Below are 26,001 nucleotides of genomic sequence, written 5' to 3'. Positions count from 1 at the left end.
ACTCTTTTAAAATAAAAATTGTAATGCTTATATGTATAATACAATATGTAGTACACATATACACATGTGTACACAATTAGAACCAAAATTAAAATTTAAAAATAAAACTCACAATGCATGATATGTATGTATAATATAATATGTAATACATATATACATAAAGTTAAAATAAATCTTTTGAAATAAATGCAATATTCATGTGACTTGAGATTACAGGGAATGCTATTCTGATATAAGTGACTTTGAAAGTGCCAAATTTTATTGCGATTTTAATTTTTCTTAACAAATCAGTTGACATCAGTGAGGTGATTCTACCAAAATGTATTTTCTAGCTGTGTGCTATTATGGAAAACTCCAACCAGGAAACAACCCAGCAGGCACTGGGAGACACAAGGAATTCTGTAACTGTGAGTGGCCTGATGTTTTGGAAAGTTCCTACACACCCCATAATTTCTCACAGCTTTTATCAGTCACATGACAGGTGATCTTTGCTATCCAGCAGGCAAGTTGACAGGATCTGCAATTAAAGGAGGGTGCTTTTGTGGGCAGCAATAAAAACATACAAATATTTGCTTTGAAGGCTTCCAGGTTTGGGTAGGAGGGGAACAATAAAGGAACAATTCTTTTCTGAACAAACAGAACCTTTCCAGGTAGCTGTGCCCATCAATCCTTTTGGAAGGTTCTGCCAGGTGTTTGCTTTGCCGAGATAAGGGCGAGGCAGAAGTCCATGTTCAAAGGTTAAACTTTAACCCATTCCGCTTTTTTTTTTCCCCTGCAAAATCCATGTCTAGGTCAAGATCTCTATGAAGCTACCATATAACAAATCGCACAAAGGTCAGACTTGGCAATAATGGTTAAAAAATCTTTCAAGTTCAGGGTGTGTGTGGGGTGTTAGCAGTCATCCAAGCACGTGAGAGGTGGAGGCAGGAGGATCAGGAATTTAAGGTCATCTTCAGCTTCATAATGGAGGCCACGAGGAACTACAGGAGGCTCTGGCAATAAATAAAAATACAAGAATAGTTATTGCACTCTTCCAGATGTTTGGTTTTTAATCGGGTCCCAAGGACGAGAAAAACAAATTTTAAAGAATTTTAAAGGGATTGTTGGTAAGATTGTAGGTTTGTGTGTGTGAAGGGTGGAGAAGAGAGGAGAGAGGGGGGAGGGAGAGAGGGGGAGATAATGAAATAATACTGGGGTCCTAGAAACCCCTTCAAGAACTCCTGCTTAGTGTACTGACTTATTCCCACTATGGATCTCTTGCAGTGAGACTGCTGCCCAAAGCAAAGGGTTGTGGTAATTTTGGACTGTGGTAACATTTAGTTTTGTTTGAACAAGTGAGATGGATGCAGACCAGCCCAATAACAACTCATTCATGTTCATTTATCTCCCAGGAACTTTTTTTTCTGGGACTTGCAATTTTTTTCTCCTGAAACATCTACTTTGATCTTTCATTTTGTTTTGCTTTCTAGATGTAAGCATCAGGGTATTTACTCATTTTATGACATTGATAAAATTTTTATTGATGCAGGTCTTTATTGATGAAAGTTCTTTAGTAAAACCACATAAAAGCAGAGTGATTCCAGGAAAAAATGTGTGTTTAAAAATTTGTAATGTGGGATTACTTTTTAAAAGATATATTAGTTTTATGTGTGGATGTGTGGACTACATGCTTGCAGATGCATGGGGAGGCCTAAAGAGTGTATAGAATCCATAGGTGCAGGAATTACAGACACTGCTCAACAGGGTGCTAGGGACTGAGCAAGGGTTCTTTGGCCCTGCGTTGTGTCTCCACCCCCTAATACTGTACTACTTTTAAATTATTTCTTTTGTTTTTTGAAATTATTATGTAATCACACCATTTTCCCTTTTCCTTTCTTCTTCCAAACCCCTCCTTGCTCTCTTTTGAATCCATACCCTTTTAAAAATTGTTATTGCATGCATAAATGTATGTACATGTATATTCCTAAACATAAAATGTAAAACCATCCCACAAAACCATTATGTTTACCTCTGTTTTCTTTTGAAGCACTAAAATACATTTTATATGTATATATTGAATGAAAAAATGAAGAGGAAGAACATGACTGCTCCAAGGTATGGTGGAGGAGAAGGTTTACTGAGGGACAACATAGTCTGAGGCAGAGACATCTAGGACAGTCCAGAGTGACCATGGCCATGTGGGAAAGGAGAGCCAGGAGGGTAAAGGGTAGACAAAAAGACCCAGTAAACAAAATGGCTCTTATGTAGGGAAGGGCAGCCGGGGGAAGGGCAGCCGAACCCCTGGGCTGGAGAGTTCAGGGTAGAGGTTGGTGTATGTCAGCCATTCCCTTAACAGATGGTGATTGAGGAATGCTGGGAGAACCTGGAGGCCAATTCTACCTTTGATGTGTTAATAGGCACCTCAATTAGCCATTTCTCCCCGGTTTGAGACCTAATATATTCAATAAATCCTTTTTTCTTTGTTGTTGCTGTTTGCTTTTTGAGACAAGGTTTTTCCTGGCATCCTGGAACTCACTCTGTAGACCAGGCTGGCCTCAAATTCATAGAGATCCACCTGCCTCTGCCTCCCGAGTGCTGGGATTAAAGGTGTGTGCCACTACCACCTGATAACAATAAATGTTAAAATAGTGTTAAAGGTAGTGTTTGCTTTATATAATCACAGCTCCATCTTTAAAATAATAATGAGAAAAATATAAATATTGAAGTGGAAAGAATTGAACAATAGACTGAGTTTTTGCTCCAATTTAAGCCTCCCATGATGGCTTTCTACAGAGTGATGCCATAACCAGCTTTGGGAGTGGGGGTGGATGTGTTAACAGCTTTGCGCTTTTCCCTCTGGTTTCTAGAAGATCCAAACAATAGGCCTTAAGAGTAGGGATTTATCTGAGAAATATCATCCCGAGAGAAGAGAAACCCTGAAACCTATGTCAGCTAGAAGGTAAACTATTCTTCTTGATAGAGACTGACAGATTCCAAGCCCACACAGTGATGGGCCAGTGATGGGCAGGGCCTTCACCGGGACTGCTGAGGTGGCAGACGTCAGGTTGGCCTTTTACTTCAACTTTAAACTTATGTCAGGTTTCTGAAGATGGATTTGCTACCAGGGGTGTTGATGCGGTGGTGTGGTGTTGCTGTCAGGGTGGCGATAGCGGTGTTGTGGTAACGGTGGAGATGGGGGTGGGGTTGATGTTAGTGTGGGGGGTTTGGTGTGAAAGAGTGGCTGTGGGTATGTTGCTGGATTTCTTTGTCCATCTTCCCCATGTGGCCACACGGAATAAATCACCCTATCTGTGTTTTTCAGTATGAATTTGGCTGCATTAAGTGACCGAGAAATGATTACAGTGGACAGGCTAAAGTCTGTTTCTTGCATGTGTTTATTTATTCATTCACAGGTCAACAGTTCAGCACATGAGGCTCCCAAACTCCACCAGTGAATCCGTTGAGAATTTGCAGCCAAAGAGTTAAGATGAATAAACCTGGGGGAAGGATCAAAAGATTGCCACTGGACAGCTTTTCGAACTCACATAAAATATTAGAATGGGGAAAATATTCCTGACTGTTAGGAGTAGGTCATTCCATTTTTCTTTGGAAATAGGAGACTAGTTTTGCTTTTTTAAGTTTTTGTTTTTCCAGGAATTAAAGTTCAGCATAGGCAAGGCACCAAGTCAAAGGTCAGCATTTTCAGAATTTCACTTGCCAGTCTGTTTTCCATGACAGACATCATTATGGTTGGTTTGTTAAAATAATGAAGGAATGATGTTCTGTTCAGCCTCTTGTATCTGCAACTGGAAGCCAGCCTGATTCTTACTCTCTATGCATTTATTACCATGATTCACCCCACAAATACGATAAACCCTCTAAAAATACCCCAGATGATAATATCTACATCACCTGATGTCCTGGCCCTACCCAGCTCTGCTATGTCCCTTTCTTCCTCCCAAGCACCCACCCATGAATCCAAGATAAAAAAATCCACCCTCTGGGGTCCTCTAATATTCTTCTTCAAGTTCAGGAGAGAAGAATCTAAAAGGCACCAATCACGATGGCTTTGATGGATGTCAAGTTCTGGGGACCCAAGTGGGAGAAGGTTCTGCTATTCTCAATGACACCCTCATCTCCCCATGTCATCTATCCCTTTGTTTTTTCTTCCTATTTCCCACAATAAAAGCAGGAAATGATACAAATAATGAAATGCCAGTAAATAGTGCTGACCACAGTCAGGGCGGGATTCCCACCTCAGTGAACCTCATATTCAGGGTGGGATTCCAACCTCAATGAACCCCACATTCAGGGTGGCATTTTCTACCTCAGTGAACCCCACATTCAGAGAGGGATTTCCCACCTCATTATACCAGTATAGAAGTTCTCTCATAGACATGCCCAGGGGTTTATGTCATAGGTGATGCTAGATTCTGTCAACTTGACACTCAATAGTAATTATCACAGTTGTCCTGGAGGTATTTAGTGCTTGCTGACAATAGAGACTTTTAATCCAGAACTATTTTGCTTTCTTACTACAAATGATATTTCAGACAGTTGTTCATATCTTTGGTTGTCAGTGCTAAAGAAGGAATTTAGAGAACCATATAAATGTCTTTTTTTGGTGCTTTGACCTAATACCTGTCAGGAGCCAACTACAGGAAGGCCTTACTTTGGTTCACAGTTAGGAAGTATGGCCCATTGATGATTGATATGGATGGCTCAACCCACTGTGGGCCACACCATTCCCTAGGCAGGATTTGTGGGCTGTATTAGAAAGCTGGTTAAGCATGAGCTGAAGAACAAGCCAGTATGTAGCGTCCATGGTTTCTGCTTCCCTCCCTCCCTCCCTCCCTGGGGGCGTCCTGTTCTTATTTTGAGGATGTCCCTAGGCTCGGATGCCTGAGTTATCTCTAGTGTGACCCTTGGCACAATTTCCTGCTAGAAGCCTTCCCCCTGCTCCACATTTGGTAACTAAAGGTTGTACTAGGAACTTTGCTATAGAACCCTGATGCCACATATGAAGCCTTATGATAGGAGTGTGCCACTTAATACAGATTAGGGTTTGTCCCCAGGCTTTATATTCTGGAATAAAGTTGAGCTGATTCCCCAAAGTCTTATCTTGGAGGGCTATCTCCATCATAGTCACAGATATCGGAGCTTGTTCCCCACGTCAGTTCCCTCCACCCTTGTGTACCAATGCAGCAGTGATCCCAAGGAAGAAGAGCCACAATCCTTCCCACATCCTCTTCCAAATGGATGGATTTTATATTTGAGAATTAAACCAACACAGAACCATAGCAAAATACTACATTGTGAATCCCAGTGTCAGGGCTGCATAGAGAAACCATATTTTGAAAAGCCAAACCAAACCAAACCCCTGAACAACAAAAAACCCAACCCAAACCAATACAATGAAAAATCAATTATCTAACCAACTTTAGAGAATTCTATGACCATGTTAAATAAAAGATGGCAGTGAACTCTGTTGCTAAAATGACTTAGTATTACTATACACGTTTCCAGGATAAAATTAAAATATATGGTGTTAAGCAACTATTGGAATGGGATAAATCATGAGAGAGTACAAAAGAAATGTTCAGAGTGATGTGGGGATACTTATACTCAGATATAAGAGCAAGACTTGATTTTAGTTGTATTTGTGTGCAATTAACTGGGGCCATAATTTCTAGATAGATAAACATATATACATATATAATATAGATAGATGATAAACAAATAGTTGATAGATGATATATAGATAGACAGCTGATAAACAGGTAAACTTGACAACTATATACACAAGGTAGACATGTATATGTTAGGAATATTTTCCTAAGCGAGCTCTCTGACGACGCAAAAATTCCCAATCAAGCCAAATCAAAACAAACCGAATTAAGGAATATCCAGGTTTAATGGAAGATCTGCGCTCTCGGGTGGCCCCGAGGGGAAAACGGGGAAGCTGCAGGAACGCGACCCCCGGGAGGAAGAAAGGGGAACCACATGTTCTTCTTTTGGGGGATCATTTAAGTACCCTGAGGAGTGGTCCTGACCCCACCCCCAGGGAGGGGTCAGGACCTGGCCTGCTGGGATTTGAAGTCCAGACCAGGCCTGTGGGCTGAGATAGATGCCAGGGACTGGGGCCTAGGCTCCCAGCCTAACATTATACACTTCAGATATCTAAATATTTACATACATAAATATTAATATATATATTTATTTATAAAAGTGTATGTGTTCATATATATCAATAGAATTATTCCAGCATTACATATACTGAAACATACTTATGGATATATCTAGTTATCTACCTATCCATACATCAGTCATACATCTATTATCAAGCTGTTATCTCTATGTATGTAACATGAGCTATATGTCATAGATATAATATGCTTGACTATCATTAAATCTATCTATCACCTAGCTCTCCACTGCCTCTGGCTTCTGTGTGCTGGGATTAAAGGCATCCACCATCATGCCCAGGGTTGCCTGCACAAGGCCTGCAGGGACCAAGCCAGCCAATATGCCAACATAGATGAATGAAAATTTCATAAGGTTCAATCCATGGATGAAGAACACAAGGCAGCCAATAGTGACAGAAGGAGAACCAGTTATTTTCAGAATAACATCTGTCTTATGGTAACTATTGCTGTGTTGAAATACGATGACCAAAGCAACTTGGGGAGGAAAGGGTTTATTTGGCTTACACTTCCAGATCACTGTTCACCAAATGAAGTCAGGATAGTAACTCTAGCAGGGCAAGAACCTAGAGGCAGGAGCTGATGCAGAGGCCTTGGAGGGGTGCTGCTTATTGACTTGCTTCATGTGGCTTGCTTATCCTGTTTTCTTATAGACTGGGCACTCTTACATTGATCACTAATTAAGAAAATGTCCTATAGTAGGATCTTATGGAGACATTTTCTCAGTTGATGTTCCCTCCTTTCAGAAAGCTCTAACTTATGTCAAATTGACATAAAACTACCCAGCACAAGACCCCAATCCTAAGTGATTACTACTAAACACATGCAAATAATATCAATGACCATTGGACTCAGTAGAGCTTGCATATTTTTGCACATATATACATATTTGAATTTATATACTCACATTCACATATAGCCATATATGTTCATATTTATATTCTTATATACAATTAATATATTCTAATATATTAATATATATGTTCTTATAATATAGCCATATATTTTTATCTATCATCTTTCTATGCATAATTTTCTATCATCTGTTTATCAATATATCATCTATCTATGTATCTATCATCTATTTAACATTTATATATTATCTATGTATCTATGTATCTATGTATCTATGTATCATCTATCTATCTATCTATCTATCTATCTATCTATCTATCTATCTATCTATCATCTACCTGATAATCTATCAATTATTTACTTATCAATCACCTATCTGTTATATATGTATCTATATAGTTAATGACTGACTAAGCACATATATATATGTATGCTTCTATGTATCCATGTATATATCATATATCTAGCTAAAACAAAAGTAATTACAGAAGAAATCATGAATTTGAAGAGTTGTGGAGGGACACAAGAGTTAGAGGGAAAGAGGAGGGGTAGGATCGATGCTACTACATTGTGCTCATGCATCATTCTCAAATGATTTGGAAAAATACAGTACTATTTCCCAGCTTTTTTCTAAGTATTTAGATAGCAATAGGCTTTTGTAAACAAACCCATCAACTGATCCCCAAAGGTTTTCTACTACTGGATCATTTCCAAATCAACTGAATTTACAGCTCATTTTGACACAGTTTTCATCAGAACCCATTTCCTTTCCTTTGCATTTCTTTTCTTCTTTTTCTTTCTTTTCTTTTCTTTTTTTTTTTTGAGACAAGGTTGCTCTGTAGCTTTGGTGGTTGTCCTGGCACTAGCTCTTGTAGACCAGGTTGGCTTTGAACTCACAGAGATCTACCTGCCTCTGCCTCCCGAGAGCTGGGATTAAAGAAAAAATGCTATCTGAATGCACAATTTTATTTTGTAAACTCTTCAACATGTCACATGAAAATCCATAGGAAAAGGGACTTACACTGATTCTTTGATACTGTATTTTATTTATGAACAAGTACATATATGCGTTTATTTTAGGTATTTGATGAATGGTTCCACATGAGTAAATACAGTAATTAAGAAGGACAGTAAAAGATTTTGGAAAGATATATTTTTGACAAATTCCTGGAAATGAAGATACCAAGAGAGAAGTGATGTGAGCATGGTGTATTCAATAGAAAAATAAAAATCAGATGATTATGGTGTTCTGTACTAGGTTACATTTTCCATATAGTTGGGTATTTGAGCATTTGGTTTCAACTTTCTTTTAAGAAATTATTTGGGGCTGGGTGGTGGTGATGCATGCTTTTAATCCCAGAACCCAGGAAGCAGAAGCAGGTGGATCTTTGAGTTCAAAGCCAGCCTGATCTACAGAGCAAACTACAGGACGCCAGGGCTACACAGAGAAACCCTGTCGTGAAAAACAAACAAACAAAAAAGAAAGAAAGAAAGAAAGAAAGAAAAAAAGAAAGAAAGAAAGAAAGGAGGAAGGAAAAGAAGAAAAATGTATTTTAATCTAAGATCTCCAACATCACCAAGATCAAAAGCAAGTTGGGGAAGAATGGGTTTATTTTTATCTTACAGCTTGTTGCCCATCACCTTGGAAAGTCAAGGCAGGAACTTGGAAGCAGGATCTGATTCAGAGGCCATGTAGGAGTGCTGCTTACTGGCTGGCTCAGCAGTGTTTTCCACAGTGAGCTGGGCCCTCCCATATCAACCATTTATCAAAAAAATATCCCAGAACGTTTTCAACAGTCCAACCATGTGGAAACATTTTCTCAATTGAGTATCTCCCTTCCGAAGTGACTATAGCTTGTGCCAAATTGATATAAAACTAACAGCAAACAAACCTTTTAATGTTCACCTTTAGCAGCTAATATGATAATTTATCTTCCTTTCTAAAAGTCAAAACAATAGTAGCAGAGTCTTTAACATGCAGGAATGATGAAATTCTTGTGTGTGTGTGTGTATAGTTGAACACCTGTGCTTATGGATGTACGTGTGTGCATCTGAACATCGATGGACAAAGAACAAAGTCAGGTGTCATCTTTCATTCTTTAATGCACATCCACCTTATTTTTTTGTCACTGGCCTGTGATTTTTTAAGTAGTCTAGGCTCACTCCTGGTGACATCAGAGAATTCATCTGTTTCAACCTCCCTCCTTGGTGCTGAATTTACAGACATGGCCCACAATACAGCTTTTCACATGGATTCTAAGAATTGAACACAGGGCTTTACCCTTACATGGCAGACACTTTAACAAATGAGCTACACCCTAATCCCTGACATTGTTCTTAATACAAAATTATCTGCTATTATTAATCCATACTTGAATAAGATTTATGTTCTCTCTCTCTCTCTCTCTCTCTCTCTCTCTCTCTCTCTCTCTCTCTCTGTAATCTGTGTGCAGTGCTCAAGGACTCCAGAAGTGGGTACCAGGTTCCCCGAAACTACAGTTGTGAGCTGCTCAATGTGGGCACTAATAATAGAACACATTTCCTCGGGAAGAGCAGCAAGCACTCTTAACCTTCAATCAATCTATCCAACCCTCCTCTCCTTTTAAAAAAGTCCAATAGATACTTATGTGCATTGTGCTTTAGCTTTCTTTCTTCAAAGACGTGTATGCAAGTGAAAAAAATTTATTTAAATATTCAAAGATGCACTAACCCTGATTAGAACACAGGAAAGGACAGATGAAAGAGAAAATATGGAGACAGGAATTGTAATATACAGTAAATAGGGAGATGTGATCTTCTAAGAGAAAAGAAGCTCCATCTTCATATTGATGTTTCAGGCTTCAGGAAGGATTTACTGGAAAATTCCTGATGCTGTCATCTGTAAGGTTGGAACATAATTATTTAATATATTTAAGATAGTAATGCATGATATTTGATGAGAGTGGAAAATACAAGAAATACAAGATATTAAAGAGACAAGATGTATCATGCAAAAACATTTTACAGGACTTTGTATGTTTGATAATATACATGAATTTTTAATTGAAATTTCCTATATATGGAAAAGTTTAATATGATAAATGATCTTACATCAAGACCTAAATTGGGATTTCTTAGAACTTATATAGTTATGTACTTATTTGAGTCCATAGTTTCTATGAATCTAAACTAATACAATTGCTTGTTTCAAGGTTCTTTAACATTGAGGTTTACCCCATGTACCCTACAGCAGGAATCTCACTCAAAGTCCCAGACTGACTCTCGGAGGAAGACTAGAGGTAGAACTTGCATTCCCCAACACTGGGCCCATAGACGAGAATTCCATTTCAACACTAGTAAGAATTAGTCACCTTCTGGATATTGTCAATGTCTCCAATGAAAGAAGGAAAATGACCTAAACTAAGTATATATAACTAAATAAAGAGATAGAATTCCTAAAGAATAAACAAACTGGGAGAAGTGGATCTTAAGATGTGGAGAAATGGCCCTGGAGCCTTCCCTCTCATCCTGCAAAAACCTCAACTCCAAATGGATCAAGAACTGTGATGTAAGACCTGGTAGTCTGAAACTGATAGAGGAGAAAGCAAGAAGTGTACTTTGATCATAGGCACAGATGTGAACTTTCTGAATTGGCGTGGGATAATTGTCTGTATTCTGTCAATTATATTTTAATAAATGTTGATTGGCCAGGCAGGAAGTATAGGTGGGAAAACCAGACAGGAAGTAGAGGTAGAACAAAGAGAACAGGAGTATTCTGGGAAGAAGGAAGCTCTTCCGCCACTCCTGCCCAAATCACCAAAGAAGCAGGATGTGACCTGCCCCACTGAAAAAGGTGCTGAGCCATGTGGCTAACATAGATAAGGTTAATGGGTTAATATAAGTTACCAGAGCTAATAAGAAACCTGAGCCAATGGGCCAATCAGTTTATAATCTTAAGGAGACCTCTGTGTGATTTTCTCTGGGACTAAATGACTGGGGGACGGGGCGGTACAGAAACCCCAACAAGCACCAGGCCCTCATGTTACACTGAATAGGATTTTGTGGCAAAGTAAGAACAGAAATAGTCAAATATTGTGGAATTAAAAACTATAGCAAAGCAAGCTGTCAATTAAATACAGAGTCATTTTAGGTAATGTAGATCTTTTCCAGCTACACATCTAATGGAGGATTAATGTCTCCAATATACAAAGAACTTAAAACAAACAAATAAAACACCGTGAACCTCAAACAAACAAAAAATTCAAAAACCTGAAACAGAATTTCCATATGACCCAGCTATACCATTTCTAGATACGTGCCCAAAGGACTTTAATATTTCTTACAGAGACTCTTGAATATCCATGCTCATTGCAGTAAGGTTCACAATAGCTAGAAATTAATCTAGATGTCCATCAACTGATGAATGGATAAGGAAAGTGTTGTAGTATATAAAATGGAATATTACTCAGCCATAGAGAAAAATGAAATTTTTAAGTAAATAGAAGAAGCTGGAAAATATGTTCAAGGAGATAAACCAGGCTCAGAAAGACAAACTGTGCATGTTATTTAACTTGTTGATTTTAGAATTGTACTTTTTATTTTGTATGTTTAATTTGGAGTATATATGGAAGCCAGGTAATTAGAAACAGGTCATTAGGGACAGACCCGTCAAGGGAGGAGAGATAGTTAAATGCAACTAAAATGAAAGTATAAAGAAGAATACTGGTGCGGGAAGGTTCAATCACAGAGTAGAATGTAAAACGACAAAATCAGGGCATGATGGAAGGTTTAATTAAAATGAAGGGTTATTAAAAATTTATATGGGGAAAAAAGGAAAAAAATCATATGGAAACCTATGACCTTGTAACAAAAGTGTAAGGTATAATTAAAATGGAAAATGGAACAAAGGTGACAGACAAGATTAGAGGTGGCATGCTGTGGGTTAAAGGAGCAGATGTAGATGTGGTTGGGCCATAGGTAAGAACAGAGGTAGGGTGGGTCAACCAAAACTACAAAAATCGACTAGTTTGTAAGCTAATTAAAATGTAGCATAAAACAAGAGAGTTTCATTAGAGGAACCCTGCAAAGACACAGTACTGTTTCCAGACGATGTGGATTTTTCAATGAAAATCTCATTTCCAGTTATGGGGTACCACCTTATCATTTATAAGTAAAGGGAGGTCCTGGAGTCACCAAAACAAATTGATTATTGCTGTATCTCTTGGTTGTTTACCATAACTAAATGGTAAGACACCATTGCTGAAGACACTACATGCTGTGGTTGTAGGGCATCAAGAAATCAATCTCAAATAAACTAGGAAATTCTCTCCCTGCTGGCTGGTTTCTACAGTACTTGGAGGCACTCTGTAGGGTGTGTATATGGCAGTAAGACATTGATGATGTCACCATGATGACCCTGCATGCTATAAAAGCAGCTTTATGCCCACTGGTGCAATAAAGGACATCCTAGGGGAATCAACCACTTTCTGATTGGATTTGATGCCAACTCCATGGGAGAGCTCTCATGTCTAGAGAAGAATAGGAGTAGGTGTGGGTTTCTATTGTAATTCTTGTCAAAAACCCAAGACAATGGAGATCATGGAGCCTAAGGGGAAGATCAGTGATGATAAACTGTCGTGTTTCCAAGCTATCATCTTAAAAAATACTCATAGATTTATGCCGCCTTAAACTTTGGTCAAGTCCATTTTTTACTTTGTTTTTATTTTTTATTTTTAGACAGAGACTCTAGCTGTCTTGGAGCTCACTATATAGAACAGGCTAGCCTCAAACTCACAGAGATTCATCTCCCAAGTATTGGAATTAAAGGTGTATGACTCCAAAACTGGCCTCACATCAACTTTTTACAATGAGGAGTGGTCAAAGTGCTGAGGATAAGTGACAGTGGATGCTCAGCTATCAATGGTCACCCGGGTTGGAAGGAGAGCTGTGAAATTCTGTTTTTTTGAACACGACATGGCTGTTACAATCATGAGAGCTCACAGCAACCATGATCATCTGCAGAAGGCCCAGGTAAGGTAAAGCCAGTCAACAGTCTAGAATGGAGTGGAGTGGGGAGGGGTTTGGGAGTATCTACCCCTAACTAGAGGCTTTGATGGCTTCAGGGGAGGAAGGATCTTTTTTTTCTCTAAAGGTGTGACCCCTGGCACGTTACACTGCCCATGCCTCCTGGGATGGCCTCATCCCCATTCATAAATAGCACTAATTGGACTTATATAGCGAATAATAATAATGATAATGATAATAATAGTAATAATTTTAAAAGCCATAAAGTATAGAAGAACATATATTGGTGGGTCTTGAGGATAGTTGGAGGGATTGTGTGTGTGTGTGGGGGAGTGGATAGGATCAAAATGTATACATATATGAAAAGTTAAACAACAAATAAAGTATTATTAAAAAACAGAAATGAATTAGACATCAAGATATAAAATGAGCTAAACACTCACCTAATCCTGATCTTCTTTGGACAGGTGTCTGCAAGAAAGTGAAAATGGAAAAATAATATTATTTTTGCTATAATAATATTATTATCAAAGTAATGTATTATTTTAATATAATAATATTTAAAGCAATACATTATTTTAACATAATATTAACAATATCATTACTATATATGTGCTATTTTTATGAAAGTGCAGAAAGAAAAGCGAGGTTTTGAGTAGAATATCTGAACAGAGGATAGTAGGAGTCTAGTTTCATTACATATAGATTTTTTTTAAAGATTTATTTATTATGTATACAACATTTGGCCTCCATGTATGCCTGCAGGCCAGAAGAGGGTACCAGATCTCATTACAGATGGTTGTGAGCCACCATGTGATTGAACTCAGGACCTCTGGAAGAGCAGTTAGTGCTCTTAACCTCTAAGCCATCTCTCCAGCCCCCTCTTATAGATTTTTTTATGTTCATGGTTCATTGGTGTGTCCATGGTCATGTGAGTTCACCTGTGTGCAGTCCATGCATATATAGGCAAGAGGCTGACTTTTAAACATCTTCCTTATTCATCCTACATATTTTTAGTTTTAAAACAAGATCTTTCACTTATATTTGTTGCCAGAAAGCTCCAGGACTCCTTCTGTCCTCACCCCTTCCTAGCTCTGGTGTTCTTGGCTTTCTACATGGGATCCAAACTCAGGTACTCATGCTTGTGTGCACTTTCCCCCAGAGCCATTTTCCAATACCCCAGATAATTAAAAAAATAACATTTATTATAAAATGTAACATGAAAAGTCACACACACTCAGGTTGCTATTTTACCTGTGTCCAGGACACGTTGTATATTCTCATCCTCAATGCCAATTTCCTCCACAAAGTCCATATACTGTGTCATCTCATCCTTAGTCAGTTGTTTGGCTTTTGCTGCATTTCATGGTGTATAAGGAAGAAGATGGCACAACATTAGCTCCAGCACATTAATAAAATACTTTTCAATGCTGAGTCTCCTGGAGGAGCCAAAGCACAATATTACTCACATTTCTTCCATTAGATTGATAACAAGAAACTATGTCCTTCTGAGAAATGAAAATATTGTGTGGATCCCAGGATGTAACATGCCATGTTCTCTTGTTCTTGTAATATCGACAGTTTTTTTTGAGGGGGTGTAGACTTCAATATACCAAACTCCTACACAGCCTCCAAAGCAATTCCAGAAAACAATGATTGAGCAGTAGCATTTTTACTATCATAACTATATGTCATTATATTGTTTCCATTTATATTCTAGAATCCATTCTTATGGGTTCTTGATGCTTCCTCAGATTGCTGAACCAACTGATCTGAAATCATCATAAATATTAGAGGGGTGACATTGGACTCAGTGGTTAAGAATGGGTAAGAACCTACATTCAGTTCCCAGCACACACACAGTGTTGCACGACCAGATCTGATGCCATCTCATGGCTATCATATGCACCAAGAATGCACATGGTACACCTAAACGTGGGTAAGACACTTGGACGCATAAAAAATAAACCTTTGATGATGAGTAACATGCCCCCATGAAATATAATCCCTTCATATTAACTTAAGAAATAAAGGTCCAATTCTGGTAGGAAATGAGGGTCTTATACAATATACTCCAGTACCTTTGATGGCAGGGTTAGGAATTTGTCAGCTCAGGGGGGTTTGCATCTATGAGAAACTGACAGAATCCAGTACAATCAGATTTCAGGCTACGTGATAATTAAGATTTGCGAGTCAGGATTTGTAAAGTAGAAACAATAATGCTGAAAGCCAGGATTTTCAGTTGACATGAATTCAAACAACAAACCCACTTAATGTGGTCAAGCAATATTTCAATTCCTGCTTTGTTAGAAAATGGAAATCCCAGACTACACTGACATGAGACTTGGCATGATGATTGGTTGATGTGTAATTCAGAAATGCTGGAAAAATGTGTGGAAATTTTATTAAAATCTTCTATGTCTCAACAGAAGAAACATGTCTTTATTTTTTAACAGATAAACTTTCAATATTTCAATTTCATTGTCCAATATTCTCACCAAATGCTTTTACAAAAATAATTTACGGCAGAGAAGGGTTTATTTCTGCAGTAAACTTCCTGGGTATAGCCCATTCCAGTGGGAGAAATTTGGGGGAGCTGACACACTACATCCATAGTCAGAAACAGAGAGCAAATAATGCAAGAATATGTGCTTGTGTTTGTCCAGATTTTTCTAGCCTGATGTATTTTAGGATGGTCTGTCTAGGAAATGATGCTGACCACAGTGAGAAAAACCCTGCTGTGTCAATCATTATTCAAGACACTCACACAGACACGCCCACAGGCTAGTCTGATGAAGAAATCTCTCACTAAGACCCTTTCTGGAGGATTCTGGGTTGTGCCAGTTGATAGTTGAAGCTCACAGAACATCATCTCCCTGACAGGATATGGTGCTGTCCACAGTGGGTGGAGCCTTCTTATGTCAATAATCAACAAAGGCACCCCCATAGGCCAGTCAGCTGTGGGAAATCACCCACTCAGACCCTTTCCAGGGGATTTTGGGTTGTGCTAAGTTTTTTCGTTAAAGCTGTCCATCACCATTTCAGCGGTTTATCAACATGAAGAGCAGAGTCAGATGTACAAACATACTTTGAACTTTGTGCACAGCAATGTGCACTCACCCAAGTCCTTGAACAACATACTTGGATGATGAGTTCCATGTGTGAAACTCACCCAGAATTCCAGCTACTCGTGTGACTTTGCCTGTAAGGTCCTTGTTAAAATAATGAAACAGCAATATCTTCTCATTCACCATCTTTACCATGAATGTTGTTTTTCCTTCATCTGAGATAGATAAGAAATATACATATAAATAATATAATGATTACAAGATGAATGTCCAGGCTCATTCACAATGCATCTTTATCAATGTATACATGGATTATAGGCCTCTGGCCCATAATATTCTGCTCCATGTGTTGCAACCAGTCAAGACAGACAGGGAATTAAGAAAGCAAATTTATACTTCTGCTTTAAGATATGAAACATAAGACGGGCGGTGGTGGCGCACGCCTTTAATTCCAGCACTCGGGAGGCAGAGGCAGGCAGATCTCTGTGAGTTCGAGGCCAGCCTGGTCTACAAGAGCTAGTTCCAGGACAGGAACCAAAAAAGCTACGGAGAAACCCTGTCTCGAAAATTCAAAAAAAAAAAAAAAAAAAAAGATATGAAACATATCTCGTATCTCATAGTTACCTAGAAATATGTAGAACCTATATTGATTTGGGATAGCAATATTCCTGATACCAGGATGTGTAGGTGCACAGAAGGTATCATTACTGCAATCCTTTTACTTTCTGAGGATATCTGTATGATTATATGCATGTACATACATGTGCATGCTTTTTCATGAATCCTATTAAATTTAATTGTAGAATAATCTACATATATACATATTGAGAAAAGCTGTATGATTATATAATATATATTATATAATATATAGTAACACACACACACATATATATGCATTTTCATGGATCCTATTATATTTAGTGGTACAGTTATTTAACTTTACCTATTTTTTAGACACATGACAGAGAAACAAGAGAGATGCCACAGCAATTTCCTCCAAACCAGAACATTCTGTATTGGGAGCTCATGAGATTCAAGAAGTAAATAACCCATGAAACTCAGGAAGTTTTTTTGAAAAGAACAACTTTCAGTAGGCCACTCCACAAAGTTATGGAAAACAGCAAACAGCTGTTGACAGAGGAGTCTTTGACTAGCCCAGCTGCCTGTTAGCTTTACACACAGCTCCAGAGATGCAGCTTCTAGGAGAGTCACCCACTCTTCAGGGGTGGGCTCCTTAGGAATGCAGCCATATTTGAGTCACACATACTCTTGTAAGTGACTTCAGCACACCCACCGGTTTACTAACATTTCTTGTTAAAGAGGGGAAGGGACAGACATAAGACCCTCCCGAGTGATATGATGACTGTTCCTTCTCATGTCAGTGGTAAATCATTTTCCTTCCGAGACCCTGGTTGGTTTGAAACTTGCTATGTAGACCGGGCTGGCCTCAAACTCACAGAATGTCTCCTGAAATTACATAATACACAAAAGGGGGTGAGATTTTTCGTGAGGTATCTGCATGTGAGTTGAGTCTGCTCCTGTATTTAAGTCCAATAAACTCACTGATAAACTGAGCTAGAGTCGGTGTCACGTGTGGTCTGTCTGTTTTATTGCATTGGGCTAAGTCGACTATTTATGGTGGAATACAAAATAATAAAAGGATTCTTAACACCTGTTTTAGGACAAATTAAACTGATTCATTATTTATAAGTGGATCTCTGCATATTTTAGGTCATACTCCTGAATTAAAAAGATAGGACTATTCATGAAGATTACACTTATATACTCTAAATAATTTTTATCTCCAATAAAATTATTAAATTTAGTTAGTTCATAATTATGCATTTTTGAAATGCATTTTTGAAATTTCTGGGAATCATTTTAATCAATGAGAAAATCCTAGTTTTTATTTTGCATCATTTTTTTAAATGCTCAAATCACTTTTTGATTCTTTTAACCATTCTCAGACTCATGTCTGTGATTTAGTTTAGGCCTAAAGCTACAGGAGGGAAGTGTGCCTGGTACAAACACAGTTTAATGTTTTAAAATGTCACCTAAGAACAAAACCAAAACCAAACAGCACCAACCATAACAGCAAAACAAAGTCTGCTATTAGATCCAAAATGACAAGAAGAAATTGAAGGGGCTTTCGCCAAGATTGCATTTTTAATTTGTAGAGATGTTTGCACTGGAATGTAGATATCCAGATATGCAAAATACAACTAAGATTGTGAATTAAAAAAAATTAGGGTCATACGTTTGCCCTGGAATCATCTACTCACACTGTGCCTGGTAAAATTCTTGCCTTTTCTTTCCTATGATTTCATACCGCTGGCAGTTGGTCCCTCTCCTGAAAAACAAATGCATGGATGTTGTCTTATCTTGGATTGCTCCAGAGTCCTGATTTTGGATTCTACATGAATGACAGGACTGTTTAATGCTAACCACATTTTCATCTGTAGATCTGTCATAAGCACACGTTGTTGTATGACATCATCTCTAAATATAATCAATAGCATACTTAAATGTCATCAATAACCCTGTTTGGGGTTTGCAGATATCTTTGACGGTACAGAATCAGTTCCTCTATTTGACACTTGTCACCTGTCCTGACCCCTGACCAGTGAATGACCTTGGAACTTGATCTCACCTCCACTCACCAAGCCCTGGGACGTTGGCCGTATAGGGCCACACCTGTGTGCTGAGGATGGAATCCTGGGATCTGTGGTACATGCTGGGCCACAGTTGAATCCCCAGTACCAAAAGAACAACTATTGATTAAAGAAAAAAAAACAAACCAAAGTTGTGACCAAAGGTTCCACCCCAATTTGAAATGAGAAATGTTTGTAGACATTGGATTAATAGGGTCACCTGGTACAGAGTACAATGCAGCATCCTCCATACGCTATAGTCCAATTTCCATATTTACACTGTAATCACATTTTAAAATTTTCCTTTCATAAATATCACTGATCTTATAGATTCTGTAGCAGCAATTGCCCTGTGAATTTAAATAGCCTCAAAATCAGCCTTCAGTTGTTTTCTGAGATTTAGATTGGGATGTCCATTGACTTATTAGGAGACCCGTAGAGTCACAAGAATGGCCATGTATTTGGATCTACATTCACTTACCAGAGGTCCATGTGATGAATAGCTGACAGCCACAGTTTAGATTTGTCTTTATCTTTAAAAAATGGGAATAATTGGGCAGAAGAGATGGCTCAGCCATTAAAGGCTAGGCTCACAACCAAAAAGATAACAGATAGAACTAACAGTTTAGACTGGGGATGTAGTTCCATAATGCCTGTTGAAGGTCTTGGGGTCCATTTTCAGTGCTTTAAGAAATATCATTTGTATCTGGAATAGTGATCCCTCCAGCACTGTTATTTTTGATCAGTATTGTTTTAGCTAGCTCGGGTCTTTTCTGGTTCCATATGAATTTTAGGATATCTTATAGTCTTTCTTGAGGAAAAGCCCTCCCTCCCCCCAAACCACTTGGTTTTTAAATACCAAGTGGTTGCCCTGAGATCATATTTATACAATAGCAGTATATGAAATGAACATGTTATATTTGTATATGTAAGACCATATGTGTATATGAACAATTGAAGAAAAGGGAACATAAGATTTGAGAGAAACCAAGGGAGGAGAGTATATAAGAAGCTTTGGATGGAGAAAAGGGGAGGGGGAAATAAGTATGTTTTAGTTAAAAAAGTATTTAAAAAATAAAAATTTTATCTCTCTTTCAACATGTTAGTGTGCTCACCTAATTGATTTTGAACTGTTGCTCTTTTAAATTATTTCAGGTGTGTTAAATTTAAATATCAAGCCAAGTATTTTTGTATTGCTTGTCATCCTAACACTTGGGACACTGATGCAGGAGAGGAGGTTCAATGCCATTCTCAAAAGTAATAATAATAAAAAAAAGAAACTTAAAAAATTAGGCTGCATGTGGTGGTACATAATTTTGATCTCAGCAATTAGGAGATAGGGTCAGGCATATCTCTGAGCTTGAGGCCAGCCTGGTCTACAGAGCAAGTTCCAGGATAGTCAGAAAAATATTGTCTTGAAAAACCAACATACATAATAAATAAAAAACTAAAAAGTTTGTTTTCTATTCTGTGTTGAGTTCAAAGCCAGCATGATATAAAGAGACTCTGTATCAGAAAACTGATATTATAAATAAATCATTAATGAATGAAAAGTTTCAAATATAAACTATATTTGATAAAAACTTCCACTATCACAGATAGACGTATATCCTCAATGGATAATTTCACTTATATCCAGATAGTTTAAAAGCATTGAAATTATTATTTGGGATTATTTACCTTCTCCCCAACGGTGTTTTTGAGCACTGATAAATAGAAAATTAAACAATCGTAATGTATATTTTTTGATATTGTGTTATGCTGTTTAACTTCCCCTAGGAGCTGGTTTTGAACATAGGGATTCCCACATGCATTTTACAACTTAATGTGTTTTTCTTTGATCACCCCAGATAGATGGGTCTATTATCTATTTATGTATTATTAATATCTACCTATGTATGTATGTATGTATGTATTTATGTATGTATGTATGTATCTATCTATCTATCTATCTATCTATCTATCTATCTGCCTATCTATCCATTATCTATCCACTTATATATCTGCTATCTATCTGTCTGTCTATCTACTTCCATATGCATGTATCACCTATGTACTGATATATCTATTATCTATGTATTTATATGCCATCTATATGTAATTATCATCTACCTTTTGATATTTATTATTTTACCTTGGCTTGTCACACACTCAATAAACTCATTCTAAATTAAAAGTATGGCTATCATATGTGATTTTTTTGGCTCATACAGAGCAAAATGATTTAAGAATCCTTATTTGGTGTTGTTGGTGTTCACTGACATGAATGTTGACTGAGAACATCATGTTTCTCTGCTGACATCCCACAACCTGGATAGTTCTATTTTGTTTTATATCTTACTTGACATAAAAATAGAGGTAGATTTGCTTGCATTTCTTCCCACATTCAATGCGACGAAAGTAGGTTCTCAAGGGTGAGCCTTCTTTTATCTTCTCGACAGAACTAGAAGCTAAGTAAACAGTTTGCCAATTCCCTTCAATCTGGAAAAAAAAGTGGTTTTGAAAACAAGGCAGTTGAGAGTAGGGGATAGTTTAGTAACCTGGGACTCGGCTTGAACCGGGTAAACCATGACTTGGCCTTATAATAATGCATTAGGTGGCTTAGCTTCTTTATGTTTGTACATATTCTGAGCAATGAACCTAATAATGATTTTATCCCCTCCCACCTGTTTCAGGCTACTCACAAACCCCTCTCTGAATAATGGTATAGTGTTCCCCATATATCAATCTCTTCTCTTCCCTACTCATCTGTGTCAGGCTACTCTCATACCCATCTGTGAACAATTGTGTAGTGATCTTCACATAATAACCCATTAATAACTCCCTTTCCACCTGCATTTGGCTACTCATGCAGCTCTCTCTGAAGATGGTGTAGGATTTCCCAAATCCCTAGCAATGATCAAGTCTGGACAGTTTTCATTCAAGTATATTCTCAATGTATTCAGGTAGGAAGAATAGACACACTGATCTGGTTTTGAGTGTATGTCCAATAAGACAAAAACATGCTTTTCAAATAACTTTACCCTACTGGTCACTTAATGCTTCTGTGTAATATCGGGCATATGTATGATTAAAGTCATGCATTGTGGTAAAGGGCACATGCAGTTGGAGAAATAAATGATTTAATCTGTTAATCAAAATAAAAAAGGACCTTTAGTAACCAGCTTATTTGCCTTTGGGATCCCTGGATGAGATGCACATAATAACTTGGGGCCCTTGAGTCCTGTCAGTCATGTGGCCTACTGTCAATCTTGGCAATGTGTCTGTCTGTAATCTGAACTCTTGCTTGAATTGAGTCATCTTGATTTTTCTGCAGATCTGTGTGAGTCCTACTTTTAAATTTTGGCTAACAGGCCAAAGTAAATAGTGGACACTGCAAACAGAAACATTAGTACAATTCAGCCTCTTTCAATTATTTTATTGTATCCACCATCATGGTTTCCATTTGTTCATGGGAAGAGGGACAGGAGTAGAAATGTCAAAGAGATGAAAGTGTACAGATTTTAGTAGAAAGTTGAACTCACCCTTGGTGCAAGACTGATGGACATTCTCTCTTTGTCTCTCTTTCCATGTCTCTCTCAGTGTCTCTTTTGGTTCTGTCTCTATCTCTCTGAAAAACCACTCTTTAGTCCATTCTCTCTCTGCCACTCTCCACAGAGACATAAAGAATACTTACTTCCAAAACATTCTTCCCTCTCTCCCATCTCTCTCCACACAAACACACACTGAAAACTTACCTTCAGAAGCATTAATCTGTGTCTTTCTCTCTTTATCTCTTAGCCTCTTTATTTCTCTAGGTCTCTATCCCCAAAAACCATCTTTAAGGCTATTCTCTCTCTCTCTCTCTCTCTCTCTCTCTCTCTCTCTCTCTCTCTCTCTCTCTCCTCTCACAAGTATAGAATGCTAACTTCCAGAGCATTCTACTTTCTGTTTCTATCTCTTAGTCTCTGTCCCTCTGTTTTTTTTTTCTTTCAGAAAACCAGCCATTAGACTACTCCTCTGTCACTCTCCACTTCCAGACATAGAGAATACCAACTTTCCCCTCTTTGTCTTTTTGCCTCTTTCTCTCTGTCTGTCTTGCCCCACGGTCCCCCATGCCTCTCTCTGTGTCTTCTTGTCTCTCTGCCTGTGTCTGTCTCTGACAAGAACATCCGCCCCCCACAGCCCATCCCATGCAGGCCTACTACCTTCTTTTTGAGATTTTTATTCATCATCACACTGGAGACACCGAGCAGATTGAGCATAAGCAGGAGGATGATGACCTTCATTGTGTGTGAGTGACTGTGTCTGCCCTGCAGGTGTCCAGAGCACACTGATTGATAAGGCTCAGAGTCACCTTCTTGCCTTTTATAGCAGCCTTTCAGAATGATTGGCTGGAGCAGTGTCCAGCATCCTAGTTGGCAGTTGTGTGCTGGCGTTGACATTGGGTCATTTACTATGCAGATTGGTTCCTGGAGAACTTCACTAGGGATGGACAATTAACTTTTATTATCAGTTTCTGATGCTTGATTGCTGTCCCATGTTTCAGATAGATTTTTATTCATTGACTTTATGTGCCTATTAAGAAAATGGAAGACAAAACCCAAGATGCTATCATGTTATTTTAACTGGAAGGGGCACTGTTAAAACTTGATTTTGAAACTTAAAACTTACATGTAGCTGATAGTTACACAAAAATACAGTTTCTCATCTCTACTTGGACTTTATTTTCTGGGCACAACCAGTTCCTATATTTTTGTAAACCTATGTGTGGATTTCTTTCAACTGAACCTTTTTATGTGTTGTGCCAATCAACATTTTAGAATCTATTCCCTATTATCCTTTTCGCCAATCAGATATTGGGGGAAGAATACTGAGTCTCACCATTTTTCAACCACGTTTTCAACACCCATGAACTTGAACCATGAATGAAATATTGGTAATACTGCAGAGGCTCAAATGCACTTGTAGATACACCACTAATGTAGGCTCAAATCACATTGTTGACATGACCAATGACATGGCGTTTAACCAACAGAAAGAGAACTCACATTTGTTTGTGGAACTCGAGGTTCTAGCCTTTGTCTATTTAAACATGGAGCACACAGTCTTGATTCCCAGGATAAGGTTTTACTTCTGTAGACATAATTTAATGTTCTTTTTTTTTTTTTACATACCACCACTCAAATTTAAAAGCCTTTCAATCATGAAAAAGCTAGAAAGCTTATTATATAGTCAGGGTATATGTGGTTAATAATTTTATACTTTCTTCTTTGTTTTGAGTGCATGTGTGTATAACTTGGGTGTTTAGGCTCAGGTTTCCAGACCTGGCAGCAATCACCTCTACTTGAAGGGTCATTTCATGAGCCCCAGGATTCAGGAGCCTGTGCTCATGAAACTTTTGGGCAATGCAACCCTTTCACATGTTAAAATCTATCAGTCTGAAGGTTGAGATTCAATATTGAACTTGTGACTTCTTAATAGTGTTGAATATAAAATAATAGAATCATGTGTAATTTAAAACAGCTAGATAAGGAGATATCTGGTTTTGACTTCTGCATCCATTTGCACTTGAAAAAAATCATGAAAATATTGACTGCAATTAATTTGATTTTTAGTCATATATGCAATCAAATGTCCTTACTAGTTTACTTGTATAATGTGTTTTAAAATTTTAATTTATTATTTATTTTGTACATGGGACTGGGGAAGTTCATACGCTAGCATGTGTGTGGATGCCAGAATATAACTGGTTGGAACTGATTCTCACCTTCTACTAAGTGGGTCATAAAGATTGTACTTAGTTATCATTACCTAGCTGCGTCACATCTCAAGAATAAAGTTCTTAAATACAATTTGGAAATCATCAAGATCTATACTACAGTGCAAAAATTATCCAAGTCAATATGTCTTTTCCTTTTTTAATTTTGATGTCTCTGGTGCTCATTGGAGCACTACAAAAATAAAGTTGTGAAAATAGAAAGAGCAACCTACAGAAGGAAAGTTTATTGGAGTTCACTGTATCAGAGGTATGAGGTTCCATCACCATCATGGCAGTAGCTGGAGCCAAAAACTGAGGGTTCATATCTTGATGCATAAGTGAAAAACACAGAGCAAATAGGAATGATGCAAGACTTTGAAACCTCAAATCCCTTCACCCAGTGACATATTTCCTCGAGCAAGGCCACTCCTCTTTAGTCTTCCCAAACTGCATCAACTACTGGAGATCAAGAATTAAAAGGGGTGGGGATGGTATTGATCAAAATATATTATGTGCCCTACTTGCTCTTTTTATAACCAAACACTGCTACCTGCAGGGACTAACCCAAAGGGTACACAAAGGAATAGAATCTGGAAGATGGATGTGTTCCACTTTGCAGAATTTGGAAAATTAAAATATGTACATTACACCACTGACACTTATTCAGGCTTTCAATGGGTAACTGTTTTAAGCTCAAAAAAGGCTGATTCAGTAATCAAACATTTATTAGAAGTTATGGCCGTCATGAGTATACCTGCACAAATAAAGACAGATCGTGGTACAGCTTATGTCTCTAGGAAAATGAAATGTTCTTTAGCTTATTATAATATTAAGCATGGGGCAGGAGCCTGAAAACAGAGCACAGACATTCCCCGACCCCCTTCACTTCCTGATCATTTGGCAGGGGCTGCTTCCCTCTGCTAAGGCCTCTCTCTCCCTAACCCATCCCAGTTTGCACCCAGGAACCTCCTCCCTTCTTCCTCCCTTCCACAGGGCCACAAGATCTTCCAGCTCAGCCTGTTTGGGTGCTGGGACGGGGTGCTGAGGGCAACGGGGCAGGCAGGAGTTCCTTTGCTTCAATAGCCTGCCTGCAACAAGGTAGGCCTTTTGTCAGCAAGGTCTCTGGCCAGCAAGGGAACCTGATCCGGTTCCATAAGATCCATTGGATAGCATTTGAAGGAAGAGATGGGCAGGCGCCAAGGCAAGAATCCCTCCACCAATTTGAAAAACAACATGAAAACATCAGAACCCAGTGATTTTACAACAGAAGGTCTTGAACACCCTAATCCAGAAGAAGAGGAAAAATTGACATTATGAAAGTGATAGAGTTTGTTAAACAACATGTAAAAAATGCCCTTATAGAAATGGATGAGAAGTATAACAAAAAGTTTGAAGAAATGAATAAATACATAAATGATACCCTGGGAAACCAAGAAAAAACAATCAAACAGGTAATGGAAACAGTTCAAGAATTGAAAACTGAAATGGAGGCAAGGAAGAAA

At 38.1% G+C, this 26,001-nt stretch overlaps 1 protein-coding gene across 1 annotated transcript; it reads right to left on the bottom strand.

Moving 5' to 3' along the window:
• Window positions 1-13,479: 13,479 nt before the first annotated feature.
• On the bottom strand, window positions 13,480-23,027 carry LOC126492144 (probasin-like). Its single transcript, XM_050128303.1, has 6 exons — window positions 22,947-23,027; window positions 21,101-21,240; window positions 18,391-18,458; window positions 16,213-16,323; window positions 14,295-14,396; window positions 13,480-13,511 (listed from the first exon to the last, which is right to left on the bottom strand). Exons 1-6 carry the CDS (start codon window positions 23,025-23,027, stop codon window positions 13,480-13,482), a joined length of 534 nt encoding a protein of 177 aa, XP_049984260.1.
• Between the last annotated feature and the right edge of the window lie 2,974 nt (window positions 23,028-26,001).

This window comes from Alexandromys fortis, unplaced genomic scaffold, assembly GCF_014885135.2.
Source record: "Alexandromys fortis isolate MF-2015 unplaced genomic scaffold, M_Fortis_MF-2015_v1.1 scaffold_289, whole genome shotgun sequence".
NCBI classification, from domain to species: Eukaryota; Metazoa; Chordata; class Mammalia; order Rodentia; family Cricetidae; genus Alexandromys; species Alexandromys fortis.
Note: the sequence above shows the minus strand (reverse complement) of the source record. Positions and strands in the feature narration are given on the sequence as shown.